The sequence below is a fragment of the Dipodomys merriami genome, unplaced genomic scaffold, assembly GCF_024711535.1.
Source record: "Dipodomys merriami isolate MVZ:Mamm:240054 unplaced genomic scaffold, mDipMer1.0.p SCAF_4, whole genome shotgun sequence".
Classification (NCBI taxonomy): domain Eukaryota; kingdom Metazoa; phylum Chordata; class Mammalia; order Rodentia; family Heteromyidae; genus Dipodomys; species Dipodomys merriami.
In genome coordinates, this window is record NW_027205603.1 from 31,367,069 (window position 1) to 31,391,466 (window position 24,398).

The 24,398-nt window shown below is 39.3% G+C and overlaps 1 protein-coding gene across 1 annotated transcript in view; it reads right to left on the reverse strand.

Moving 5' to 3' along the window:
* Bpnt2 (3'(2'), 5'-bisphosphate nucleotidase 2) overlaps nucleotides 1–1,533 on the reverse strand; it is a 30,466-nt gene extending 28,933 nt beyond the window's left edge. The window contains exon 1 of the mRNA XM_069990761.1: nucleotides 907–1,533. Coding sequence (XP_069846862.1) covers nucleotides 907–1,290 — 384 coding nt within the window. The 5' untranslated portion in view covers nucleotides 1,291–1,533. The remainder of the gene's footprint in view (nucleotides 1–906) is intronic.
* Nucleotides 1,534–24,398: the final 22,865 nt, after the last annotated feature.

Below are 24,398 nucleotides of genomic sequence, written 5' to 3' on the forward strand. Positions count from 1 at the left end.
ATAGTCTCCTAATCTTCCTAGAACAATAAAAGGTCAGATATGTTCCACAGAAGCTTGGGTTTACTTATCACTGTTTATTTAATTAACAAAATTCCATTGGAAACACTTTTTGTTTCTAGTAGCTAAACTTACTAGTAGGTAACACTATGCACAAGCTACATTACGTTAAACTCTTCCTCTGGAACCACAACACTTTCAAGAGAAAAAACTTTAAAGTACATTCCACTGAAGGATAGCTCCATTGATGAATTCCAGAAATATTTAATAACAGATTCAAAATGTCTGGATTTCCTTAAGAAAACGTCAATTGCTCCAGAAACCAAAGAAAAGGTAAATGTCATTTAAATTTCATTCTCTGATGTAAATAGAGAATGTAAATCAAGTGCAAAGCAGGGATTCATGACTGAATTTGCTGGGAAGCATATTTCCAGATGTTTCCTTTTAGGACCCGAACTACATGCCGTTAAGGAGGTCTTAATTAAGAAGACCCGGTCCCCCAAATGCTCTGACACTACCATCTCTGCAATAAGATTCATAACAGTTCTTTACCTCCTTCCTAATGAAATCAAGGCAGAGCCCAGGCCTGCGGGGGTTCTAGTCCACCCCCTTCATTTACCCAACAACCTGGGTCAATTCATTTCTTCAGCCTCTGGGCATCCCATCCCACCCAAAGGCCAGATCTCACGGTCCTAGGTACTCACAGCTGATGCACAACCAGGTTGATTCTCCAAAAGAGCCTGGCATACAGATCTTCTAGTTAAGTAATCTCCATGACTCCGCACCTTAAACTTCCTCACCTCAGTTTCTCCATCTGCTCAATGGGCGCAGCGAGGAGTCCGATCCCAGGGTCCCCCCGCCCCCGGGCACCGAGGCCCGCGCCCCCGCGCCCTCCCCGCCCGCGCCCACCTGCACGCTGGGGAAGGCGGTCTTGAGCAGGTAGAACATCTTGCGGTTGGACAGAACGTCGCCGCTGGTCATCTTGTCGTCGGCTCCCTCGCGCGTCTTCCCCTTGGACTTCTCGTGGAGGACATTGCTCTCGCGGACGCGCCGCACCTCGTCGCCGCCACGCACCGCCGCCAGCACCGACACCGCCAGCATCTCGCGCAAATCCACCACGGCGCCCGCGTCGGCCGCGGCTGCGGGCCCCGCCGCGCCCAGCTCGGCGCCCAGGCCGAAGAGACTGAAGCGGCCGGCCAGGAAGCCCGAGTAGAGATGGTAGAGCACGCCGAGCCCCAGCAGGCAGAACACCGCCACCCCCAGCGGGGACAGGCGGATGCCCATGGGGGCCATGGTGCGGGAGCCGGGGCGCTCCGGGCGGCGGCCCTCTCAGGCCTCCCCGCGCCCGCCGCCGCCGCCGCCGCCGCCGCCGCGCTCCGGGCCGGTGCCGCGTGCACTTACGCCGGCGCCCGCTCCCCGGCGGCCGCGCGCCCCATCGCTCCCTCCCGGAGCCGCTCCTCCAAGACCGCGAGCGCCGCTCCCGCGCGCCCCGACTTCCCCGGGGAACGCGGTCGGGATCGCTCCGCCGGCCCCGGCAGGTCGGACTTCCACGTTAGCCAACGACCGAGAGGTGAAAGGGTAGCGTGGGTGTGTATCCGGGTTACGCAGGGGGCGGGGCGAGGTCGGGGGCGGGGCGCGCCATGCCCCGCCTCCAGACCTGGGTGGGGGGGGGCTGGGGGCCCTGGGCTCCGGCCGCGCGCGGGGCTGAGCTGAGGTCTTACCTGGGGCCGCCTGCGGTGCGGGTTTTCCCTGCAGTGCTGGGGGCTGTGACTGGCTCACGCAGGAAGCAGTACTGAGGGGTATTTGGGTGAAATCTTCCCTTGTACCACACGTGTGGGTGGACTGAAGTCGTGGTGGCAGTGTGGTCTCTCCCCGGTCACGCTCAGAGTACTGAGGAACGTTGGAAAAGAGAGAAAGCCTTTTTGAGAGATCTAATGAGCCTTGTCCACCAGCCTGGGCTGAGACACGAGTCCATATTTTTAATTGCCTCCGTGTCCTTCCAGGCCGGGGGGAGGTGTGGAGGGATTTTACTTGGCTCTTTCTTTGGCTAGCCTCCTTGTAACCGCCTCTGTGTGTGTGTGTGTGTGTGTGTGTGTGTGTGTGTGTGTGTGTGTGTGTGTGTGTGTGTGTGTGTGTGTGTGTGTGTGTGTGTGTGTGTGTGTGTGTGTGTGTGTGTGTGTGTGTGTGTGTGTGTGTGGGCGCGCGCGCGCGCCCCCCGCCAGAATAAATCATCCTTTAAAACACTGAAAAAGCATGCTTGGCCCTGTAACCTAGCCACTTGTATCTGTGTAGATTTTCCCATTTGCCTCCACCCACCAGAACACATCATCTCCAAAAAAACGGAAAAAGCATAGCTTGATCTGCGTTTCCCTTAATGAAGTAAACTTGGCAGACTTTTCTCACTTTCACTGATCGTTTAGTCCTTCCCTCCTCCCAGAAGTCAAGAGAAGGGTAGACTGGCTTGACGAAATCCGTTTGATTTTTGAAGGTTGTCCCGAGACAATCAGTAGATCTAAAATGCAAAATCTTTGAGTCAATAAATGCCCACCAAATGTGCCACAATAGAGACATATTCCGCAGAAGTAATAGCCTTCTATCATTCCACTAATCTTTGAAAAGTAGTATTTATTAAATTTGAATAAGTTATTTTTTCTTTCTTTTTTTTTTTTTTTTTTTGGTCGGTCATGGGGCTTGAACTCTGGGCGCTGTCTGAAGTCTGAGCGCTGTTCCTCAGCTCTTCAGCTCAAGGCTACTGCTCTACCACTTGAGCCACAGCGCCACTCCCGGTTTTTTGGTGGTTTATAGGAGATAAAGTTTCCCGGCCTTTCTTGCCTGGGCTGGCTTTGAACTGTGATCCTCAGATCTCAGCCTCCTGAGTAGCTAGGAATACAGGCGTGAACCAAGGGCACCTGGCTACAGTTTCATTCTTAAATGTTACAACGTTTATATACAATTAACAAAATGCAGCCCATTGTATTGTTTATAATTTTAGAACATTTAAGTAAGATTTAATATTAACCACCTCAAAAATTAGAACTATACAGAAGTTCTGAATATCCATTGCTAAGCAGGATTTGTATAGCCTGATCTTCATACTTCCTTAAAAATTGGGAAATCTCTAGAATTTGGGAAATCTCTAGAATTTGCATATATTTATACAGATAAAATCAATATTGACTATTCATCCCTTGCTTTCCCTGCCAGCTTTTTATAAGTAGCTTAAAAAAAAAAAAAGCACAGCACAAAATGAAGTATAAATGAATCAGGGAAAGGACAGTGTTAGTGTTACAACACCAGAACTTAAGGAGCTTGCATCTTCTTTCTGTTAACAACAGTATCACAATTAAGCAAAACTGCTTACACAAGAACTCTGGAATACAGGTAAAGATCAGGTTGTGATATACAAATAGAACTACCTTAGATTGCACTGTGGCATCACCAAAAGACTTGAGGTCATGAGGAGGAGAGAGCAAAAGCTCTGGAGCATTTCAACTACAGGAGAAAATACCAAGACATATGAAAAGATTATAAATTTTAGCTCTAAGAGGTGCTCTGCATTGATAATATTGTTAACATTCAATTATTAAGAGAACCTATGCAAAGAAGAAAACATTAATTACATATGGATTTGTGGAGTGAGTGGGTACTGGGAATAGATTCTTAAGCCTTACCCCAGTTAAGGCAAGAACTCTACAACTGAGCAAAACTGATAATCTAAGAGATTACATTACACAATGGGTTGAAGAAACCTTGAAACTGCAACTGGTGATTATACTTAAAGCGAAGCCCTTGCCTTTTTTTTGTAGAGGTGGGTACATGAACTTACATTCACATCCTTTAAGTTCAAATGTGTAAGGTGTCTAGACTTTATTCTAGAGTTCCCACTTTGAAATTTCTCAATTAACTGGCATTCCATTATATCAGGCAGAGGACCTCTTCTGAATATTTGCATTTGATTTCATTACAAGTCCCACCTTTCCTCATGTTTTCCACCACACTCGCTTTTGAAACATTATTAGAATCTTAAATGGTGAGTGGCTTGACTCCAAATTTACCCTGGAAAACCACTAAAAATTTTGAACAGTTACTTTACTTGTACTTCCCTTTGAACAGTGAGTACATTGAGGGCAATATGATTTATGAATGTCTAGTTGAGCCTTTGCCAAAAGTGATTCTAGTATCTTCCCGAAAAAAGAAAACAAAAACCAAATTCATAGCATTTTCTTATTTAAAATATAAATCTTTTAAGAAGATATTTCTTCCATCTTCTTCCTTTAAGAATTTCCTACATTTTTACATTATAGAAATAATAATTCTGCTTTTCAATAGATGCAGTACTTTTTTTCTGCTATTATTTTTGGCAGGTAATAATATTTGAGAACCATTTCTTTCATAGAGTAAGACTGTGGGCAATCTGTTTCTGAAACTTGGTCTATATCTTTTAACATTATTTTCTTCAACATTTAGAATTAAATAAATTTTTCTATTAATGTAAAGGGATATATTAGCATTATAATGTTCTTCTATATCCCTGATCTTAGCAGTAGCTTTTTGCCAAATAGAGGGAATATTTAGGTATTGTCATGAGAAAATTGAACATAATTTCATTCCCTAATTCATATGTACCACATCAAGTCAGATAGGTAAGCAAGATTCTATAGTAGTAGAAACCCCAAAAGCACGCTCAGCCACTGTAGGGTCATTCTGTGTCTCAGGGCTTATAAAACTGTTATGCTCATTGGATCCGGAAGCAGGTTGTGAATGACTCATTGGTACAAAGAATACAGACGTAGTTCACTTACCACTTTTTCATACAGGTATCATGTTCATGCCATCACTAAGAGCTCCAATTTGGTCATCATCTTGGCTGTATTTCACGTGAAATTGCCTCTGTCAGAGTTTTCCTTGGATCTGGTCATGTACTTTCAGCCAGGTATCATTATTTCTTTTGTTTGCCATCTACACATGGGCAAAGCCAGAGGGAAAAGTAATGGCCTGAATTGTTTTCACCTGCAAGGAGATATGAGAGGTATGACCCTTGCTGCTTATCTGATAAACTCTCTCAGAACATTCTGATAGGCCTCATGACAAAGCAACACCTGTTGAATGAAAATCAAATCTGAAATGTAGGAAGATTATAGTACTAAATAGAGAATTTCCCTCCACCTACTGATTTTTATAGGTGATTAGAATGAGTTACCCAATAGCCAAACCAGATCAACAACTCTAGTCTTCCACTTTCTACTTGGCACAATTTCCATCCAATGCCCACATATATATGACAATACCCTCCTAGGGAAGCTACTAGACCATTAACCTGCAGAACATAGAGCTTGAATATTTCAACCTATAATACAACACTTGCTCCATTGGTGATGATCTCTCTCTCTCTCGTTCTCTGCCCATTTCTTCTCTCTTTTAGTTTTTTATGTTCAATTAAATTACTTAGATTTTTCATATAATCAAATTCAGAATGCATTTAAATTTATCCCAGCTCTTAAATGCTTTTGAATAATACCACTCAATTAATTAATTGTACCTGTCTGTCCTAAGGCTTGAATTCAGGGCCTGGGTCCTGTTCTTGAGCTTTTGTGTTCAAAGCTAGTGCTCTACCACTTGAGCCACAGCTCCACTTCCAGGTGGTTAATTGGAGATAAGAGTCTCATGGACTTTCCTGTCTGAGTTGGCTAGGAACCATGATCCTCAGATCTCAGCAGCCTAAGGAAATACTAAGAAGATAGGATTACAGATGTGAGCTACTGGCATCCAGCGCTCCCTCCCTCCCTCCCTCCCTCCCTCTCTCTCTCTCTCTCTCTCTCTCTCTCTCTCTCTCTCTCTCTCTCTCTCTGTCTCCATATATAAAATTCTCTCAATCTCTCTCTCCCCCTCTTTCTCAGCTTATACTAGTTATTCAGGGAGGTATTTATTGTTATTTTCCCATATTTTCAATATTCTATTCAATCTCACCCCTGTCATCACTCTTCAGACCTAACTCCTCCCTCAAATGTCAACAGGTAGCATTATTCTGATTTTTTTTTTAAAGAGGCAAACAATGTATTCCAAGTATTCATCTCTTTCATCCTCACTGTATGCTAGTCCCCACAGAGCTTTCTCTTTTTCCTTCCCCAACCTTCTGTTGATCAACAGCTTTCACTGAAGCTCTATATTCTATTTACATATATATTTGCAATGCTTTTCAAAAGTATTCACCCTTTATCCTACCACTTAATTTTAAATGTTCTCCTATTTCTACTTTATGAACCACTTATTAGTGAGATCAGAAATCTTTCCCTGATGAATTCTGGTTTTATTCTTATTTTTTAAACCAGGTTTTTGAGACCACAATAACCAGGAAGCTTCCCTGGCCACAGCATTCATTGGCTTTATTCTACGTGGGCTTGCTTCTATAACGAAAGTTTGGCTATAACCTTAGATGGATCACAGCAGGCCTCTCCCTGGCTACCTGGCTGTCCTAATTGACTGCGAGTTGTAGAAAATACCCATGGCTTATTCTTGTTTAGTGCTTGGCACATGCACAAGAAATGGTTTATAAAAACATTTGTTCATTTCGTCCTATTTATTTTGCCATTATCAGTTCTCCAGGTTTCTTATCCATCCTTATTCTTTCTTTTTTTTTCTTTCCTTCTTTTTTTTGTCTGGTCTGTCATGGGGCTTTAACTCAGGAACTAGGCACTGTCCCTGAGCTTTTTCATTCAAGGTTAGGCACTTTTTTGTTCAAGGCTAGCATTCTACAACTTGGAACCACAGCTGCACTAAAAGTTTTCTGGTGGTTAGTTAGAGATAAAAGTTTCAGGGACTGGGCTGGGAAGGTGGCTCAGTGGTAGAGCGCTTGCCTTGCAATACATGAGGCCCTGGGTTCAATTCCTCAGCACCACATAAGCAAAAAGAAAAAAAAGCAAGAAGTGGCGCTGTGGCTCAAGTGGTAGAGCGCTAGCCTTGAGCTGAAGAGCTGAGGGACAGCGCCCAGGCCCAGAGTTCAGGCCCCACAACTGGACCCCAAAAAAAAAGTTTCAAGGATTTTCCCTGGCTGTCTGGCTTCAAACTGCCTCCTTATCATTCATTATTTCTTATCTCTTCTTATCTCCACATTAACAAAACAAAGCTGATAATCTTTCAGACACAAAAGATTATCAAAATATAGCAAAAAAAAAAAAAATAGAGTAAGAGCCAGATAATGGTGACACATACTTACAATCTTAACTATTCAGGAGGCTGATATCTGAGGATCAGGAGATTCTAAACCAGCCGGGGTAAGAAAATCCAGGAGACTCAACTTCAATTAACAGCCAGAAAACCAGAAGTAGAGCTGTGGCTCAAAGTGGTAGAGCATTATCTTGGAGTGTAAAAGCTCAGGGACAGTGCCCAGGCCCTGAGTTCAAGCCTCTGGACCAACAATAAACAAACAAACAAACAAACAAATATTAAATAAATATAAGAGGAAGTGAGAGGTAGAGGTTACTATATTTAATTGCATTTGTGTATCTCTTTCTAATTACACTCAGAATGTTCTTTCCACCTACAAGGAAATGCCAATTAGCATGATATATATTTGGAGACATGGCATAGACATTTCTTTGACATAAAAAAAAAAACATATCAACAAAGCAAGAGACTCTTGCTGTTGGCTCTTCATAAGTGAGCAGAAAAGATAAGCAGACTGACGTTAACGATTTCTGATTCTTCAGAATGCTAGCATAGAAATACCAAGAAAGTTGAACTACTTTAGATTAAGTAACCCTAGGGGATATTCATGTTACCATATTGATTTTAGATGCTAACATCTCTCTTCATATTCAAAAAAAGAGCCAAGTGTACCAAGGACCTGGGAGAAAAGGATTGAATGCAAGGGGGCTCAAGGGACTGGTAGAGGAATGGAAGCATTCTACAGTATGATTATAAGGTGGCTGCCTTACTGTACATTTGCCAAAATTTAACAGTTGAACACTTGGAATTGGTGAATTTTAGCATATAAATTATATTCCTCCATCTGATGTTTTAAAAGGAAGAAAGGAAAGAATGAAGTGGGTCAGGGATAAATAAAGGAAGTAAATGAAGAAAAGGAAGAGAAAGGAGAAGGGAAACAAGGAATAAAGGACTGAGTCTTTTATACAACAAGTCTTGTATGTGATGCTAATATAAAACTTTGGAGATAAATGGTGATGGACTTGACATCTGTATTTCTACAGTTGTCAAATTATCAAATTATAACTATAAACCCAAATGAGTTGTCCTGGTGCCATGTTTTTAGAAGTTTAGAAATGTTTATTGCTGTCTAGCATGGTCTACAGACTCATTCTACCCATGGATTTATGAAGGTGGAAATAAATTCAGAATAAGGGGTGGAGGGAGAAAAGACTCTAATGAGGCTAAGTATGGATGGCTAGGAAATGGGAGAATCTATATTCCTTTTAAAAGGGTACATGAGAAACTAATACAGACCCTTAGTCTGGCTGGATTTGTGGCCTATGGTTATTCAAAGATCGACCTCGATAAGAAAACCTAGAGCAACATTTAAAAGAGAGTCATGTGTATATGTCAGTTCTAGCAAAGTTTTAGCCAGTTTGACAGAGGAAACAAATATACACTAAGGTATTTGGTATTTGGTATTTGCTTCCTAACTGGGGAACTTAAGCAGACTTCAACAAAAACTGCAGCATCTCGGAAGAGATCCTGAGGCTGAGTCTAAAGAGAAAACAAAGATTAAGAAAAAAGAATTGTTCTGTTTTCCTTAACTGATTTGAGACTTGTAACAAAGAATGTTACTTTTATCAAAAGAACTTATTTTCCCTTCTGCTATGCACTTTCCCTTCTTTGCCTACCCAAATCTAAGCAGTGTCCTGGGCCTCCTAACTTTGGCTTTCTTCCCACTGTTGCCTACCCTTATCATCCATTGTCTGACTTTCTATTGTGCTCATCTTTACTGTCCAGTTGAGCATTGTATTATCTTAATTATTTATTCCCAGCATTCATCACACTCCCCAAACATGACGTGGCCTTACACAAACAAATCAAAACCGTGAAGCATTTAAACAGATCCTTTGCCTCAAATTCTCATTTTTTTTAACTTGCCTTTCTTGCACATTCTGAAAGCTACATTTTTCTTTCCAGTCTATCTTCCTGAGACCCTTAGAGTCCCTTCCTCGAGGACATGGAATTGGATGAGTCTGCTTGACCCAGTGGCTATTGGGTTGGCTGACAGGTAGAGGCTTCCTGTATCACCATGCCCAGAAGTTGCCTGGCAAACTGGGCATGCTGATATGGGTTTCCCTTCTCTGTATCCTCTCACCTTTCCAGGCTTTTACTTTGGTTTCTGGGCCACTATTTTGTGGTGTACTTGGGGCTACTCTTATTACCAAGGCTGACATAACTTCCAACTGCCCTCTCTAAAAGTTCTGACTTTGGGGGCAGCTCCCATATTTCTCTTTCATCATGGCTGATCTGACTAGCATGACAAAGTTGAGCCAGTTAGTAAAAGCACTTTCTTAACACATGTTTTAAACAGAAGCCATTTTTTTTGTAAATTATACTGATCATTTTTTTCAAGGATTTACAGTCTTCCTTTATAACTTCATCAGAATCTTCCCTAGCATGCCTAAATATCATTGTTGATTGATTATATCATACTTTGTGATATGAGAGAGGGAGATAGGTAGAGGAAAGAAGAGGAGGAAAAGGACTAAAAAGAGAGAGAGGAGAAGAGTAGAATAAAAAAGAGAAGGAAGAAAGAGGTACTTTCATGCATTAACTATGTGCAGCAGGATTTTAACTGTACTATTTTAATTGTCTTAGAATTTTGTCTGAGACCTACAAGATGTAAACAAGGATCTGAAGGATGTATCCATTCTTAGAATATAACCAGAGAGAATTAATTGAACCTTACGATTTACTGTCAAGGTCTCAAAAAATCTGATCCATATTCTCTTCCACCTATACCAAGGAGTTGGTGAGCATGGATTTTGTTAAAGCAAGCTTCTGACTGACAGATTCCTCAACATCACAATGCTTCTTTCATCTTTACCTTTGATGGAATAAAGAGTTTGGATTTGTTGGGAGTGGGGATTGGCAGTTCTAGGAAGGGTTTTGAAAAGGCATAAAACATACAAAACAAAAATGTCTCTGTAGTGCAGAATCACAGAGTATAGAAAAATATATAAAGATGAGAGTTTGGCATGTGAGACCTGGAAAGTCCAACTCAAAAGAGAGGCATAAATTGAGTAGCTCTAGATCATAGAGTCAAGGGTAAAGCATAGAGCAAAATACTAAGGTTTTTGCCCCAGACACAGTGACTGCAATGTCCTAGTCTGTCTGGGGTTCTCTGAAGTAGCACTGTCTATGAGGTCTGCCTGCTTACTAGGCCATGGTGATTGAGACGGAGTGCTTTGGTTATGAGACATTGCCATAGACTAAACAGCATTTCACGCCCACCCAGAATATAGGGTTGAAATTCAGCAGGGAGAATAAGCATTGGAGGTCTTCAGAGACCCTCCAAAATGTCCCCAAGAGAGAATAACAATTTGGGCTTTTAATATCCAGATCACAGTAGAACCAGACCAAGACCATCATATAAACCCTTCTGTATCCCACTAGTTTTCCTCCCTCTGCTGGAGCCAGTTATGAGAGAATGAAAAGCCATTTATGCTGCCCCCTATTCCTTTATAGGTTTCTGGGTCTGAGACCAGATTAAATGGCATAGAGAAATTATACTAAATGTGAGCACTACCTTTGGTATGATTTTATAATTTATCCACATACTAAGTATTTGGAAAACATAGACTTAAAATATATTTCTTTTTTCTTTCCTTTTGTGCCAGTCCTGGGACTTGAACTCAGGGCTTGGGAGCTGTCCTTGAGGATTTTTTTAAATTAAGTTTTTTATTGTGAAAATACTGTACAAAGGGGTTACAGTTACATAAGCAAGGTAATGAGTACATTATCCAGCATTGTTGCCTCCTCCTTTGCTTTCCCCCTACCATCCCTTCCCTCCCACCTCTTCAGGTACACCCCTCCACCCTCTACCCACCCCACCTACCTAAATTGTAAAGTTTTTGCTCTATCACTTGAGCCACACCTCTACTTTCAGCTTTTTTGGTAGTTAATTGGAAATAAGAATCTTATAGGTTTTCCTTCTTGGGATGACTTCAAACCACAATCATGAGATCTCAGTCTCCTGAGTAGGTAGGATTACAGACATGGGCCATCAGTGTCAGCCTAAAATATATTTCTTAATTTTAAAGTATTAAGGTTGAAGACATCCCATGCTTATGGATAGGAAGACACAATATTCCCAACATATCACTTTTTCCTAACTTGACCTATAGATTCAATACTACCACTTCTCCAAAACTCCCAGCAACTTATTTTGTAGTTATCAATGAGCTAAAACTTACATAGAGAGTCAAAAAATGCTATATTGAAAAAGAACCAATTTGAGAGATAGACTTCTGATTTCAAGACTTACTATGAAACTTAGTTAATCAACATTCTGTAATACTGATTATAGAATTAACAAAGAGATCAATGGGACAGAATAAAGAGCACAGAAATAAACCCATATTAGTAAATCAGTAATATTTGACAATGGAGCAAAGACAAAATAATAGAGCAAAGAGAGCATTTTCAACAATTGTACTGGAACAACTGGATATCTATATACAAAAACCCAGAGAGAATCCAAATATATACATTAAAATAATTCAAACTTAGCTGTACAATATGAATGGAAATTTCTTGAGGATAACACAGAAGAGAGTTTATGAACTTGGAGATGACTTTTAAAATACAACACCAAAGGCCTGATCCATTAAAGAAAGAATTAATAAACTACACTTAATTAGAGTTAAACATTTATGCACTGTAACAATAATGTCAAGAGAAGAAAGAAATCACAGGCTGGGAGAGAAGTTTTGCAAAAGATATATTTGCTATGGAACTGTCATCCAAATACACAAAGAACTCTGAGAACATAGCAATAAGAAACCAAACTAAAAATAGGTGAAAGTGGAGCATGACACATTCCTGTAATCCCCGCCCACAGAAGGCTTAGGCAGGAGGACCATGGTTGCAAGGCTAGCATGAACTATATACAAAGACCTGCAAAAACAAAATAAAAACTGGCCCCAAACACTAACGACACCAAATCACAAAAGAAAACAAAGAATTGGCAAGTAAGCATGTTTCATATCCTATGTCATGAGCAAAATGCAAATTAAAACACTGATTTAGAGGCTGGGAAGGTGGCTCAGTGGTAGAGCGCTTGCCTTGCATGCATGAGGCCCTGGGTTCGATTCCTCAGCACCACATAAGAAAAAAGAAAAAAGCCGGAAGTGGCGCTGTGGCTCAAGTGGTAGAGTGCTAGCCTTGAGCTGAAGAGCTGAAAGACAGCGCCCAGACCCAGAGTTGCCCAGAGTTCAGGCCCCACGACTGGACCCTCCCCCCCAAAGAAAACACTGATTTATCATTACAAAACTACAAGAATGGCACAAATCCAAAACACAAACATCAGTGAGGATATGGGACAAAATGCATTCATTGTTGGTAGAAGTACAAAATAATAGAGCCATCATTTCCCACCAAGACAGTTTCTCAGCTTATTACAAAACATGCTGTTACTTATAAAATGCAGCAATTAAATTCTTGGATATTTATGCAAATGACTTGAGAATTTATGCTCATGGAAAGACCAGCATAAAGTTTTTTTTTTAATGATAGCTTTATTTTTAGTTGCCAAAATTGGGATGCTGTCAGTATGACCTTCAGTATATTAATAAATTGTGTCACATCTAAACAATGAAATTTTATCTGGAGCTAAAAGATAAAAGCTATCCAGCCATGAATATATATGGCAGAACCTCAAAGGCTATTACTATGCAATTCCAGCTGTATATCATTTGACATAGGGCAAAGCTTTGGAGATGGTAGAGAATTTCAGTGGTTGCCAGGGATTAATGGTGGGAAGGGATAAACTAGCCAAGCACAGAAAATTTGTATGGCAGGGGGATTATTTTGTAGGAAGGCATAATGATAAATACATGCACTGATGTTCATCCAAAGCCATAGGAGGTATACTACCACCAATGCAAGGTAAACTATAGGCTGTGGACGACATTCAGGTTCATTAATTGCAATAAATGTTGGGGGAAGTTGATAATGGGGAGACTATGCCTGCGTGGACAGAATGACAGGGGCCTGTTCTGTCTTTTTGTGTTGTCAGTGAACCTAAACTACTCCAAAAATTAAAGTCACGCACATATCGTACATATATATATGTATATATATATGATTGACATTTTTGTCAATGTTTTATTAACATTTGCTTAGAATTTGTAGAGGGAAGGAAGCAAAACAAAATAAAGTGGAAGAATAGAGAAAGAAAACTGTAGGAAGGCAAGAGTTATGTTAAACAACTGGGTCCAGCTGATATTGCCTCAATATTCATTAAAGGCATACATCCTAATAGGCCAACTAACACAATTATAACGGAAGACAGAGATGATTTATACAACCTAACCAGTTGTCCCTTTGATAACTTGTTTTTGAAACAAAAATGTATGAGGTGTGTGTGTGTGTGTGTGTGTGTGTGTGTGTGTGTGTGAGAGAGAGAGAGAGAGAGAGAGAGAGAGAGAGAGAGAAGAACGCACGTATATATGTCAATATCAATACTAGGCTTGAACTCAAGGCTCCATTATTTGAACCACAGCTCCATTTCTGGCTTTTTGGTGATTAACTAGAGATAAGAGTCTCGCAGATAGCCGGGCGCTGGTGGCTCACGCCTGTAATCCTAGCTACTCAGGAGGCTGAGATCTGAGAATTGCGGTTCAAAGCCAGCCCAGGCAGGAAAGACCGTGAGACTCCTATCTCCAATAAACCACTAGAAAACCGGAAGTGGCGCTGTAGCTCAAGTGGTAGAGTGCTTGCCTTGAGCTGAAGAGCTAAGGGACAGCGCCCAGGCCCAGAGTTCAAGCCCCATGACCGACAAAAAAAAAAAAAAAAAAAAAAAGAGTCTCGCAGATTTTCCTACCCAGGCTGGCTTCAAACCATGATCCACAGATCTAAACCTCCTGAATAGCTAGGATTACAAGCAAGAGCCACTAACAGCCTAGCTAGCTTTTGCAATTTTTAAACATAATGAATTCAGTGAATCTAAATATTTCTTTTTGAACTAAGTATCTCCTTAAGACACATTGAGAACTAACTTAAATATTGACCTACAATGCTAGGACCATAAAAATATCCTCCTGTACTTTTTTTAAAAATTCAGAAGCCAAATAAATGAATAAGGGCCAGCCACCCATTCACTTGGGGGAAGACTGTCTATTTCACTCACTACAGACTCAAATTTTGTTGTCATCCAGAAATGCCCTCATAAGTCATGTTGATAAATAATGGTTAGCCAAATATCTGAGCATGCCATGGCCCAGTCAAGCTGATGCACAACCTTAAGTACTACACTATCTATATACCACATACAATTTTCATTTTTCTCTTATCATTCTATCTTGAAATGTGTTTCACTGTCTTCCTCATTCCTTGGAGCAGTGATGCACTATGTGGCTATGTAGACCAATGTTCTATCCTGTGAGCATATCATAACTTTGTTACCTAATGCTCAGAGAACGATATTAGGATTATAACTGGTATTTTACAAATACTTTTCTCAACACAAATATCTTTACATAGCTTTGTTCGATCTATGTGTAAAGTAGATTTTTAAAGTTGGAATTGGTAGGTCATACAATAAATGCATATATAATTTTCCCAGATATGGTTGAATCAATATATCTGCTTATATTCTAACCATCAAGGAATACTATTTCCTCATAGCCTTGACAAAAGGACTGTGGTGCCAAACTTTCAAATTTTAGCTGAAATGTAGTGGGTCATGATTGCAATCCTAGTTATTTCAGTGACTGAGTGCAGAAGGATCACAATATGAAGCCATTCTGAGAAGAAAATTTTGAGAGCTACATGAAAAATAACAAGCCCAAACAAAAACCAAACAAGAGTTCAAGTGGAAGATATAGTGCCTTTTTAGGTTTTAACCCTTAGTCTCTAATATATTTTAATTTATGTCAGTGTGTGGCACAGTGGTTACAGTTTTGTTTATAAAATGTTGATCCCATAATTCTTTGTTTGAGATACCATATTTGTCACACACCAAATTATCATGTAAAACTGATTTCTAGATTTTCTATTAGTTATTAGTTATTAGTCTGTTTGCCCTTAATAAGACAGACATGTACCTATAGAGAGAGTGCTATGAGTTTTAACATGTATAGATATTAGAAAACATCTTTGTGTAACACTATGAAGTCATTTCTAAAGTCAATGTTAATTTCTTTGCCTCTTTCCTTTTTTGTGATTTATCTGTTATGTATACACACAACCACATCCATACACACAAAAATATAATTATTTTTCTTGTTCTAGAAGAAGTTGTATAATTATTTTGTTAGGTATACACCATATAAATAGCTTATGGGTAATTTACATACTTGAAGTATTGAGCTTTCTTTTCCAAGTCAAAACGTTGTTCCATTTATTCAAGCATATTTTATATCTTTCATCATATTTTATATATTTGTTCAGACTTAGGTATTAGATTTATGCTGTTAAATTATGCTTAGGTATTCTATTGCTATTACTATTGTCATAAATAGTCATTGGTTCCTTTTTATCTTTGTTAGATGGTTATTGAGTATTTGTATAAAGACTAAAAATTTCTCTACAGTCAACAAATATTATTTTATAGTGCTTTTCTGTGGCTTCTTCAATGTTATCTACAGTTATATCTTCTGAAAGTAGAGCTAAATTACTTCTTTTCTAATTTTATGCCTATAAGTAATTGGCAAAAACCAATGGCACTGGCAAATGTCTACAGTACAACTAAATAGCAGTCGAAATAGAATCTTGCTTTTTACTTTAGTGCTAAAGCCTTGACTATCTCCTCCTCCGCTAGGAGAGCTGACCACAGATACTCTTACTCTTATTGTATTAAAAGAGCACTCGCTCTCCTCCCAGCCTTAAGTTATTAAACATAAGTTGCCTTTTCCATCTTAGCACTTCAGATAGCTATCTCCAGCCTCTGAAAGGTGTGGTTGGAAATGGCCACCTTACATGCTTCACTAGGAGAGATGGTAGCTGGGAACCAAGTCAGCCTTCAAAGGCTACAGCCCACAAGGAAGCAAGAGCTTAAACCTCCTCCATTCTTCAGCAGGGCACATCTCTCCACTGTGTCTGTATTCCCTATTTTCCCCTGGCTTCTTCAAAATCAGACTTCCCACACACACAAAATATCTTGTTAGGGAGGGCAAGGAAGGATTGTGTGGGGGATAACAAAGGAGAGGGTGGCATTGCTCGATAGTAAATGTACTCATTACCTTACTCAAGTAACTGTAACCCCTCTGTGCAGTAGCTTTACAATAAAAAATACCCAAGAAAAAAAATCTTGCTAGGCTTTGGTCTTAGCATGCCTCTGTTGCACTATTCTTGAGTTGAGCTAATCACATAAGAGATTGATATTTCCAATACTTAACATTCCTCTCTCCCATTCATTCTATATCTTTTCAAACTGGAAATCAGGGGCCCTAGGAAGACGCACATGTCAAAAAAATGCAGGTAACCATTTCCCTCTGCTTTCCCATGAAGACAAATACTTCAGTGTGAAACCCCCCCCAGTTTTGATGAGAAGTAAGACCTGAAATCTCAAGGTAAACAGATACACTTTAAATAACTTGTCACTGAAGCTGCCCTGTAACTTTTAAACTATGCAGCAGAAAATTACTCTCTTTTTTGTAAACAAACCCATATGTTTGATTAGAACAACTGTTTTGAGTTGCCAAAGATAGAACGAATACAGATCATTTATGTCTGTTTAAGTTACAGGCACTTGGCATACTTGTTAATTGACCACATACGCAGGGACATTTATATGTCTGTTGTACACAAGAGGTTTAAATTTTGGGGGGGAGAAGGGGAGTGGTGCTGGTCCTGGAACTTGAATCCAGGGCCTGAGCACTGTCCCTGAGCTTATGTACTCAAGCCTAGCATCTACTGCTTGAACTGAACTTCTACTTCAAGCTTTTTTGGTTTTTAATTGGAGATAAGAGTATGTTTGGGCTGGCTTTGAACTTCCATCCTCAGATCTCAGCCTTCTAAGCAGCTAGGATTATAGGCATGAGCCGCCAGCCCCAGTCCCCAGCTAAGAGATTTAAACTTAATAACAGTGTTCCAAAGAGCATTTTAATTTGCATGACAGTTATATTGTTCAACTATTGATTACTTCTTTGCTCTTTCTGCTTGGTCAGTTTCAACTAGAATATATTTTATATTATTTAATTTGATCTATGCCTTGAACTGCTTTTGTGGTGGTGATTTATTCTGTTGTTATTTATTATTATCTTTCTAACAGGGAAATTACAACCAGTTCAGAGATGTAAAATTTACTGTATTTGATATTGGTATACTTTGTGGAGGGGAAGGGAAAAAACAAATTGTTTAAATAGGGATACAACTGGACTCATTGCAACAATGAGACATACAAGACGTTATGTCAGAAAACAAACTTTACAACTTTGGTGGGGAGTTGTGGGGGGGAGATGGGAAGGGATAGGAAGGGGAAACAAAGGAGGAGGCAACAATGCTTGATAAGAAATGTACTCATTACCTTGCTCATGTAATTGTAACCCCACTGTACGGTATTTTCACAATAAAAAAAGAAAAAAAGAATTACAAATTGATTAAACTAAAACATTGCTAAAGACAGATATAATCTTTTTGGAAATTAAAAGTTACTACTGATTCTATATGTATAAATTTAGTCCAAGAAAGACAAGTTAATCCAGAATATTTTGCTTACTCCTTCTAGGGAGCAATCTTTTTTTACTTGAGGTAGCAGCTTTGGGAAAAAACAGACACTTTTAGACCAAAACTCCAGGAAAAAGACTCAATATGTTTCCTGGGTGACTCATGATTAGCTGGGTTTTAAGCTGTAAAGAAGCCATTAAACTGCTTCATGGTCTGCATATAGCTTTATGACTGGTTTTTCTGTCTTGCCAAAGTCCTCGGTCATAAGCCGCTTGGACATGAGGAAAGACTTAAAGAGTAATTATCGGGAACATACTCAGATTTAAACACTGAAGCATTTTCCCTGCAATTAGTATTTGTTGGACCTTTCCTGAGCCATATGAAAAAGTTCATTCAAGAAACCTGTGGCAGTCACATTCCACCAGCAGCAGCAACAACTCATTTTGCACCCAAGATGTAGGAGCCATGGTATGGTAGATGGAAGAGCTCTCATACTGCTGAGGAAGTTTATGCAATGTTGCTGGAAGGTACATTTGAGGCAGTAGTGAGGGAGATAGAGAACTTGGATCCTATTTTCTCAAAATGGTCATCATATCCTATAAACTTTTACTTACATTTTTCTTGAATACATGGCTTTAAGTCTGTATGATCTTTAACTTAAGAAGCCATGTGAAGTCCCTGACTCCAGCCTTGAACTATATGAGCTATGGAGATCCATAGTTCTATGAAAATACAACCATGAATACTAACCATGTTTGGGGGATGGTGAGACTGAATTAGATACACTGTATATGCATGTAGAAATTTCACCACAAAAAAGAAAGCCTCCTTTTGCAAGTAATTGATGCTAAGAAAAAAATGAACAAGAAAACAACAATGCTTTGACATAGTCTTCCAGGTTACTAAGAATCTGAGACAAAATTATTTAAAACCATCATGCAGAATAATTTCGTTCCCTCTTATCCTATTACACAGTAGATCATGATCATTTATACAATTATATACTATCTAAAGAGACACAGAAGTTTAGCAAATCACTACATTTCCCTAATATTTTTTTCTTTTTGGTCTGGTTGTGGGGCCTGAACTCTGGGCCTGAGCACTGTCCCTCAGCTCTTCAGCTCTTCAACTCTACCACTTGAGCCACAGCGCCACTTCCGGCTTTTTTCTTATGTGATGCTGAGGAATCGAACCCAGGGCCTCATGCATGCAAGGCAAGCACTCTACCACTGAGCCAACTTTCCAGCCTCCTAATATGTTTTATTTGTAAAGGAAGCATATAATTCATATAACAGTTATTTTGGGAATCAGATGATAAAATACACTTGGAAAAACTTGCACTACTCTTGACTTCCAGTTTGCATGTATGTTTTCTTTTTATTTTAGTAAACTCCAAGTTACCCATGGACTTCCCACTGGATTCACAGGGATTCAGATGAAAAGTCAGCAAATTTTCCTTTTAATATTAATAAGAAAGTATGTATACTGATGTGTCTATAAAGCTTAAAAATACTCAACATTCAAGTGATAGCTATACTGTGGCAGTTAGAATCTAATAATAGGGGAGTTAATAATTTAATTAAATTATACTTTATAATTGTAAAACTATGTCTGAAACTCTATATGAAAATCAGGGTAACCTATTAGAAGAGTGTGTTAATTCCAGTGGACATAAATTCATCAACATGAAGAATTGCTCCAAATCAATCCTAGCCTGGAGAAAAGATATTCCTCCTTAGTGAAGGAAGGTAGACTATGTCACCCCCAAAATATGCCTCTTTTACATAAAAAATTTTGATTTAAATGAAATTAAGAAACAGCAGTGGAAGAGCGTTCATTTTCCTCCTCCATTTCTATCTAAAGACAGAATAAAGATTTTTTTTTTTTCAGCCAATCGTTACAAAGGCTCCAATGGAGAGCTGAATTGGGACACCATGGTGCCTGGAGAACAGCCAAGAGACAGGACACAGGACAGGAACATGGAGACATGTGGCATGGTGTAATGGTGCCTGAGCTAGTCTGTGCCTAAATAGGGTCAGGTCAGGGTGCAGGGTCATAGGATGCTCCCAGTCCCAGGTACTGGACTGACAGGTTCAGTAACTCCTCAGCCAAGCGCCCACCCCTGTCTCCAGGAATTCAGGCATGGCTATGGGTGGGGGGAGGGCTTATCCTATTATCTATCATGTGGCCAAGATGGCAATGGCCAGACTTATTCTCCCTACTTCATCCCCCATTGCTCTATGTACATAAAATCAAACCATTGATTTCTCTGTAAGAGAGCTGAATTTCTGTCCTTAAGAACCAAAAGCCTAACTAAGTTACTTTAACCAGGTTTACAAAGAAGGCTCTCCTGTAAGACAATATGTTTTCCCTAAGTTTCCCTTAGTTTTTGCCTGGGCTATTTTCTCCTGTAATTTAAGGAGTTTCCAACAGTTAAAGTTGGCTCCATATGACTGGTCCTCATATAGTCAGGGGACTTTGAACTTCCTTTCCTAGGTCAGGTTGAGTAAGTGTAGAGATTGCACTCGTGAGAGATGGGTACAGGCCTAAGCCTTCTATATCTGTCTAGGAAATCCCAGCCTTATTTAAAATATCTGGCTACCAAAAGTTGTCACCCCAGTAAAATTATCCAGGGGCCACTGCCTAAAATTGCCTTAAGCCTGTGGTGCCTGTGCCTGCCAACCCTATTTAATGTATCCTTAACCAGTCTATGTAGAAATTTGCAGACAACCTAGCAGGAGGTGTGACCATCCACCCATCCAGCTGCTGGGAGACACTGCTGTTGCTATTGCTCATCCCTTCCAACTTGGAAATTCAATTTGGGTAAAGTTCAAGGACAGCCTGACAGGCATCTGGAGGAGATCTACATATCATCATCCTGACCACCTCCACTGTGATAAAGGTAGACAGGACTCCTGCCTAGCTCCATCACATGTGACTGATTCCTGGTGAAAGACTGCTTTGGATTTTCTGGAACTAAGACTTTGGTTGTAGGACATTCTTTCTGTAATACATAGATTTGGAAATAACTCTTATAGCTTAGATATGTCAGCCTAAGAACCTAAAAACAAACAATACATAGTTCAGGCTCATAAATTTACCTTCTTACAGTTTCCTACAGTTAGCCAGGGTTCAAGTCTTGGACTTAACTTCTACTGAAGTTTCTCCTGGGCAATGTACACTGAACTTATTAATAAACTTACTTGTCTTTGTCCTGTTAATCTGTCTTTTGTTACAGGTACCTGTCCCAATTCATGAGAGCAGAAGAGAAGCACAATTTCTTTTTGGGGTGGAGAGAACCTTGTGGGGGGGGAACTCTACTGAACATGTAGGCAAACACAATTCCCCCTTGAGCAGCAAATATCCTTATCCATTTGAGAATCATTAACTCAGAGGATGATCAATGTAGTAATTAGTAAGGTAAAGATGATACATTTAAAACCATTTGGAAGAAGTTGTACAAAGACAAGTTTCTATTTCAAATAAAATAGGTTACTCCAACAATGAACTTTGCTCTTAAAATATCCTGAAGATATTGTGGACCCTTATTCATTAGAAGCATTTCAATGGAGCATCATTAGACAATGCTATTACAAAGGGAATTATGTGGCGATTTGATGTCAACTAAATGACTTTAATGACCCTTAATAGCCTTACCAACTCCAGAGGACCATGATGTATATGACTAAAAACGTAACATCTCTCTTCTCATCAACATCAAAATATGGCTTTCTGCTTCAAGTGCCATTATATATACATAGATACTTATATATTACATATACATAGATAATTACTACTCAAGAGTTAATATCAGTCTTAAATCTGAGTGAGTAACAGCTCAGACGAGAAAAGATTTACAAAGAAAATAAAGCAAGTTAGAGTTAATCTTATCATTACTTTGTTATATTATTATTTTATTATATCAGCTTGATATTACTTAAGACTTATTAGCTTATTTTGTCTAAGAAAATATTTACAAAGTAAATAAAGAAAGTTAGAGTTAATCTTATCATTACTTTATTATATTATTATTTTATTATCATATCAGCTTGATATTACTTAAGACTTATTAGCTTATTTTGTCAATTGACTTGAAAGCATTATAAGTAATTTTTCCTAAAGGCTTATCATCTAATTTATTAATCACATATTGCCTACTAAAATTATAATGATATCATTAAGCATGAGATAAGTTTTGAGCCCCATGATTTTCTCCCTAAATTAGTAAGTGCTAAATAATAATAAAAATCCTACTGTTACAATAAAAAGCTAATTCAATCTAGAGAAATGGTTCATGTGTTTACCATGCAGCATAGAACTTCAGAAATATTATGTCAGTTCAGCTATGATTGTAGTTCTTTAATAGATCTTTAATTAAACCAAACAGGGAAAACGAGAATATTGGATGGAATAAACAATCAATTAATAATAAGATTTGTTGTAGAAACATCATAAACCATCCTTCATGCTTGAATTAAGCTGAGAACATTAAGAAGTACATTATAATCCGTCCTGATGACTGTAAAAAAGCAATAAAACTTATCATTTATAATCAGAGATCTAAAGGATTGTAAATGAACTTAGCAAGCTCTTGTCAAAGGCAACAATTCTCTAGCAGTTGATGTGTGAATAGCTCCATATTTTCTACTGTTTGCCTGAATAATCTGGCATTGCATAGGAGTATTAGTCATCCACATCTAATATTGTTAAATTTGACTCTCTTATAAGTGTTTCTTCTAGTTTTCCCTAACTCAGAAAATGGTTACAGCAGAAAGATTCAATGCACACCACTCAGGTGCTGCACTCCATTTCCCAGGCTCCTTTGCAGTTAAGTTAGTGCCCTGTGACTAGAACTAGCCAACAGGGTATGAGAAGTGTGAGCTTTACAAATCCTCACCATGAGGGTAACAGTACTGGAGAATCCTCTAAAAACGTATTCACATTAAGTGGTTTGACAAACTCGGAAGATAAAACCTCAGGTAAAGTCACTGTTACTGCTTACAAATCATTGCTCTACAGAGTTAATGATGCTTTATAGACTTAGAAAGAGCAAAATGTTACAAGAAATTCCCTTGAGAATTCTGGTGGGTTGTTACTGCCTACTTGGCTCATATATTTTTATCTTTGTTTGTAAGAATTGGTTCTTATTCAGGAATTTATAAATCAAGGGTATTTATTTCCCTGAGTATCAAAGCTACTATATTTCAGGGACAATTTGTCTTAAGAGAACTTAGACATGACTTTCACAAACAAATGAAGCCGCTTCTCAGAATATACTGAGGAGGAATGAAGTGCTTCTGAATGGATTTTCAGAGTCGAACTTCTCCCTGGAATTTTTTTTTAAATTTTTTAAATTCATTTATGACACTCCTGAGGCTTGAACTCAGAGCCTGGGTGATGTCCCTGAGTTTTTTGCTCATGGTCAGCACTCTTATCACTTGAGCCAGAGTCCCACTTCCAACTTTTTAGTGGTTAATTGCAGTAAAGTGTCTCATGGACTTTCCTGCTCAACTTGGCTTTGAATCACAATCCTCACATCTTAGCCTATTGTGTAGCTAAGATTAAAGGTGAGAGCCACTAGTGTCAGACTAAGGTTTTTGCCATACACACAAGTGAACAACTGGAATTTCTCACTTCCTCTGGCTTTAAGTGACTGTGGTGTGAGAGAACAGCAAATCCGGGTAAGAGCTTTATTCTTGTTTTCCAGTTTTAGATACTGTGAATTTCAGCAGAGGATAAAGTTGGACTATAAGGAAGAAGCTAAAGGGCTGTGCCCTTTTACCTAGTAATCCCAGGAAAGCCCCTGAAATGGAAAAACCTACAGCTAGACATTGCAGAAAAGCTAACACTTCAAAGTATGCCCAAGTCCTTGTAAAAAGCCAGGAGATTAGAGTGCCCTGAATAAGAAGACAAAGTCCGTCAAGAAAATACAAAGGCTTCCTATGAACCAGTAGCATGCAGCTCTGCTCTTGCCATAAACATAGTTCTGTACTACATTTTGAGGATCCTTATCTGCATCTTTTCTTTTAAGGAATTTATTGGTCCTAAAGAAATATTTTATCTCTTGCAGGATCTCATGTTTATACCCTGTCAAACATGTGAAAACATGGACCTTATTGGATGGTTCTGCCCAGCTAATTGGTCAGCACTTTCTTTTTGGAACCATGCCCTACCTTCTTGACTCAGTGGATACAGCTGTGTCAAAATCCAATTACTCTTAAAGAAGCTAGAGTCTCACTGTACACTTTTCTTTAGGTTTTTGGAGGAAGTCTTATCTGAGTGCAATGTGAACTTGATTTCTCATAGCCCCTGAGTAAAAAATAGTTATATAGATTTAACTGGTTAGTCTAGGAAGCTCTCCACCTTTATTGCTTAAACTAAAATTATATGCACCCTGTTCTCAAGGAGCTTAGTTCTCTTTCCTTTAAGTTGTCATGTTTGTACCCACTCTTAATTATCCTTCAGGGATCCTCGGAAGAAGGTTATAGACTGCTCTAGCCACTTGGAAGTTTATTTGTGGTGGGGACTCTTTGTTTGATCATCCTTAGGGCTCAAATCCTTTTTGTCAGATTCTGAGG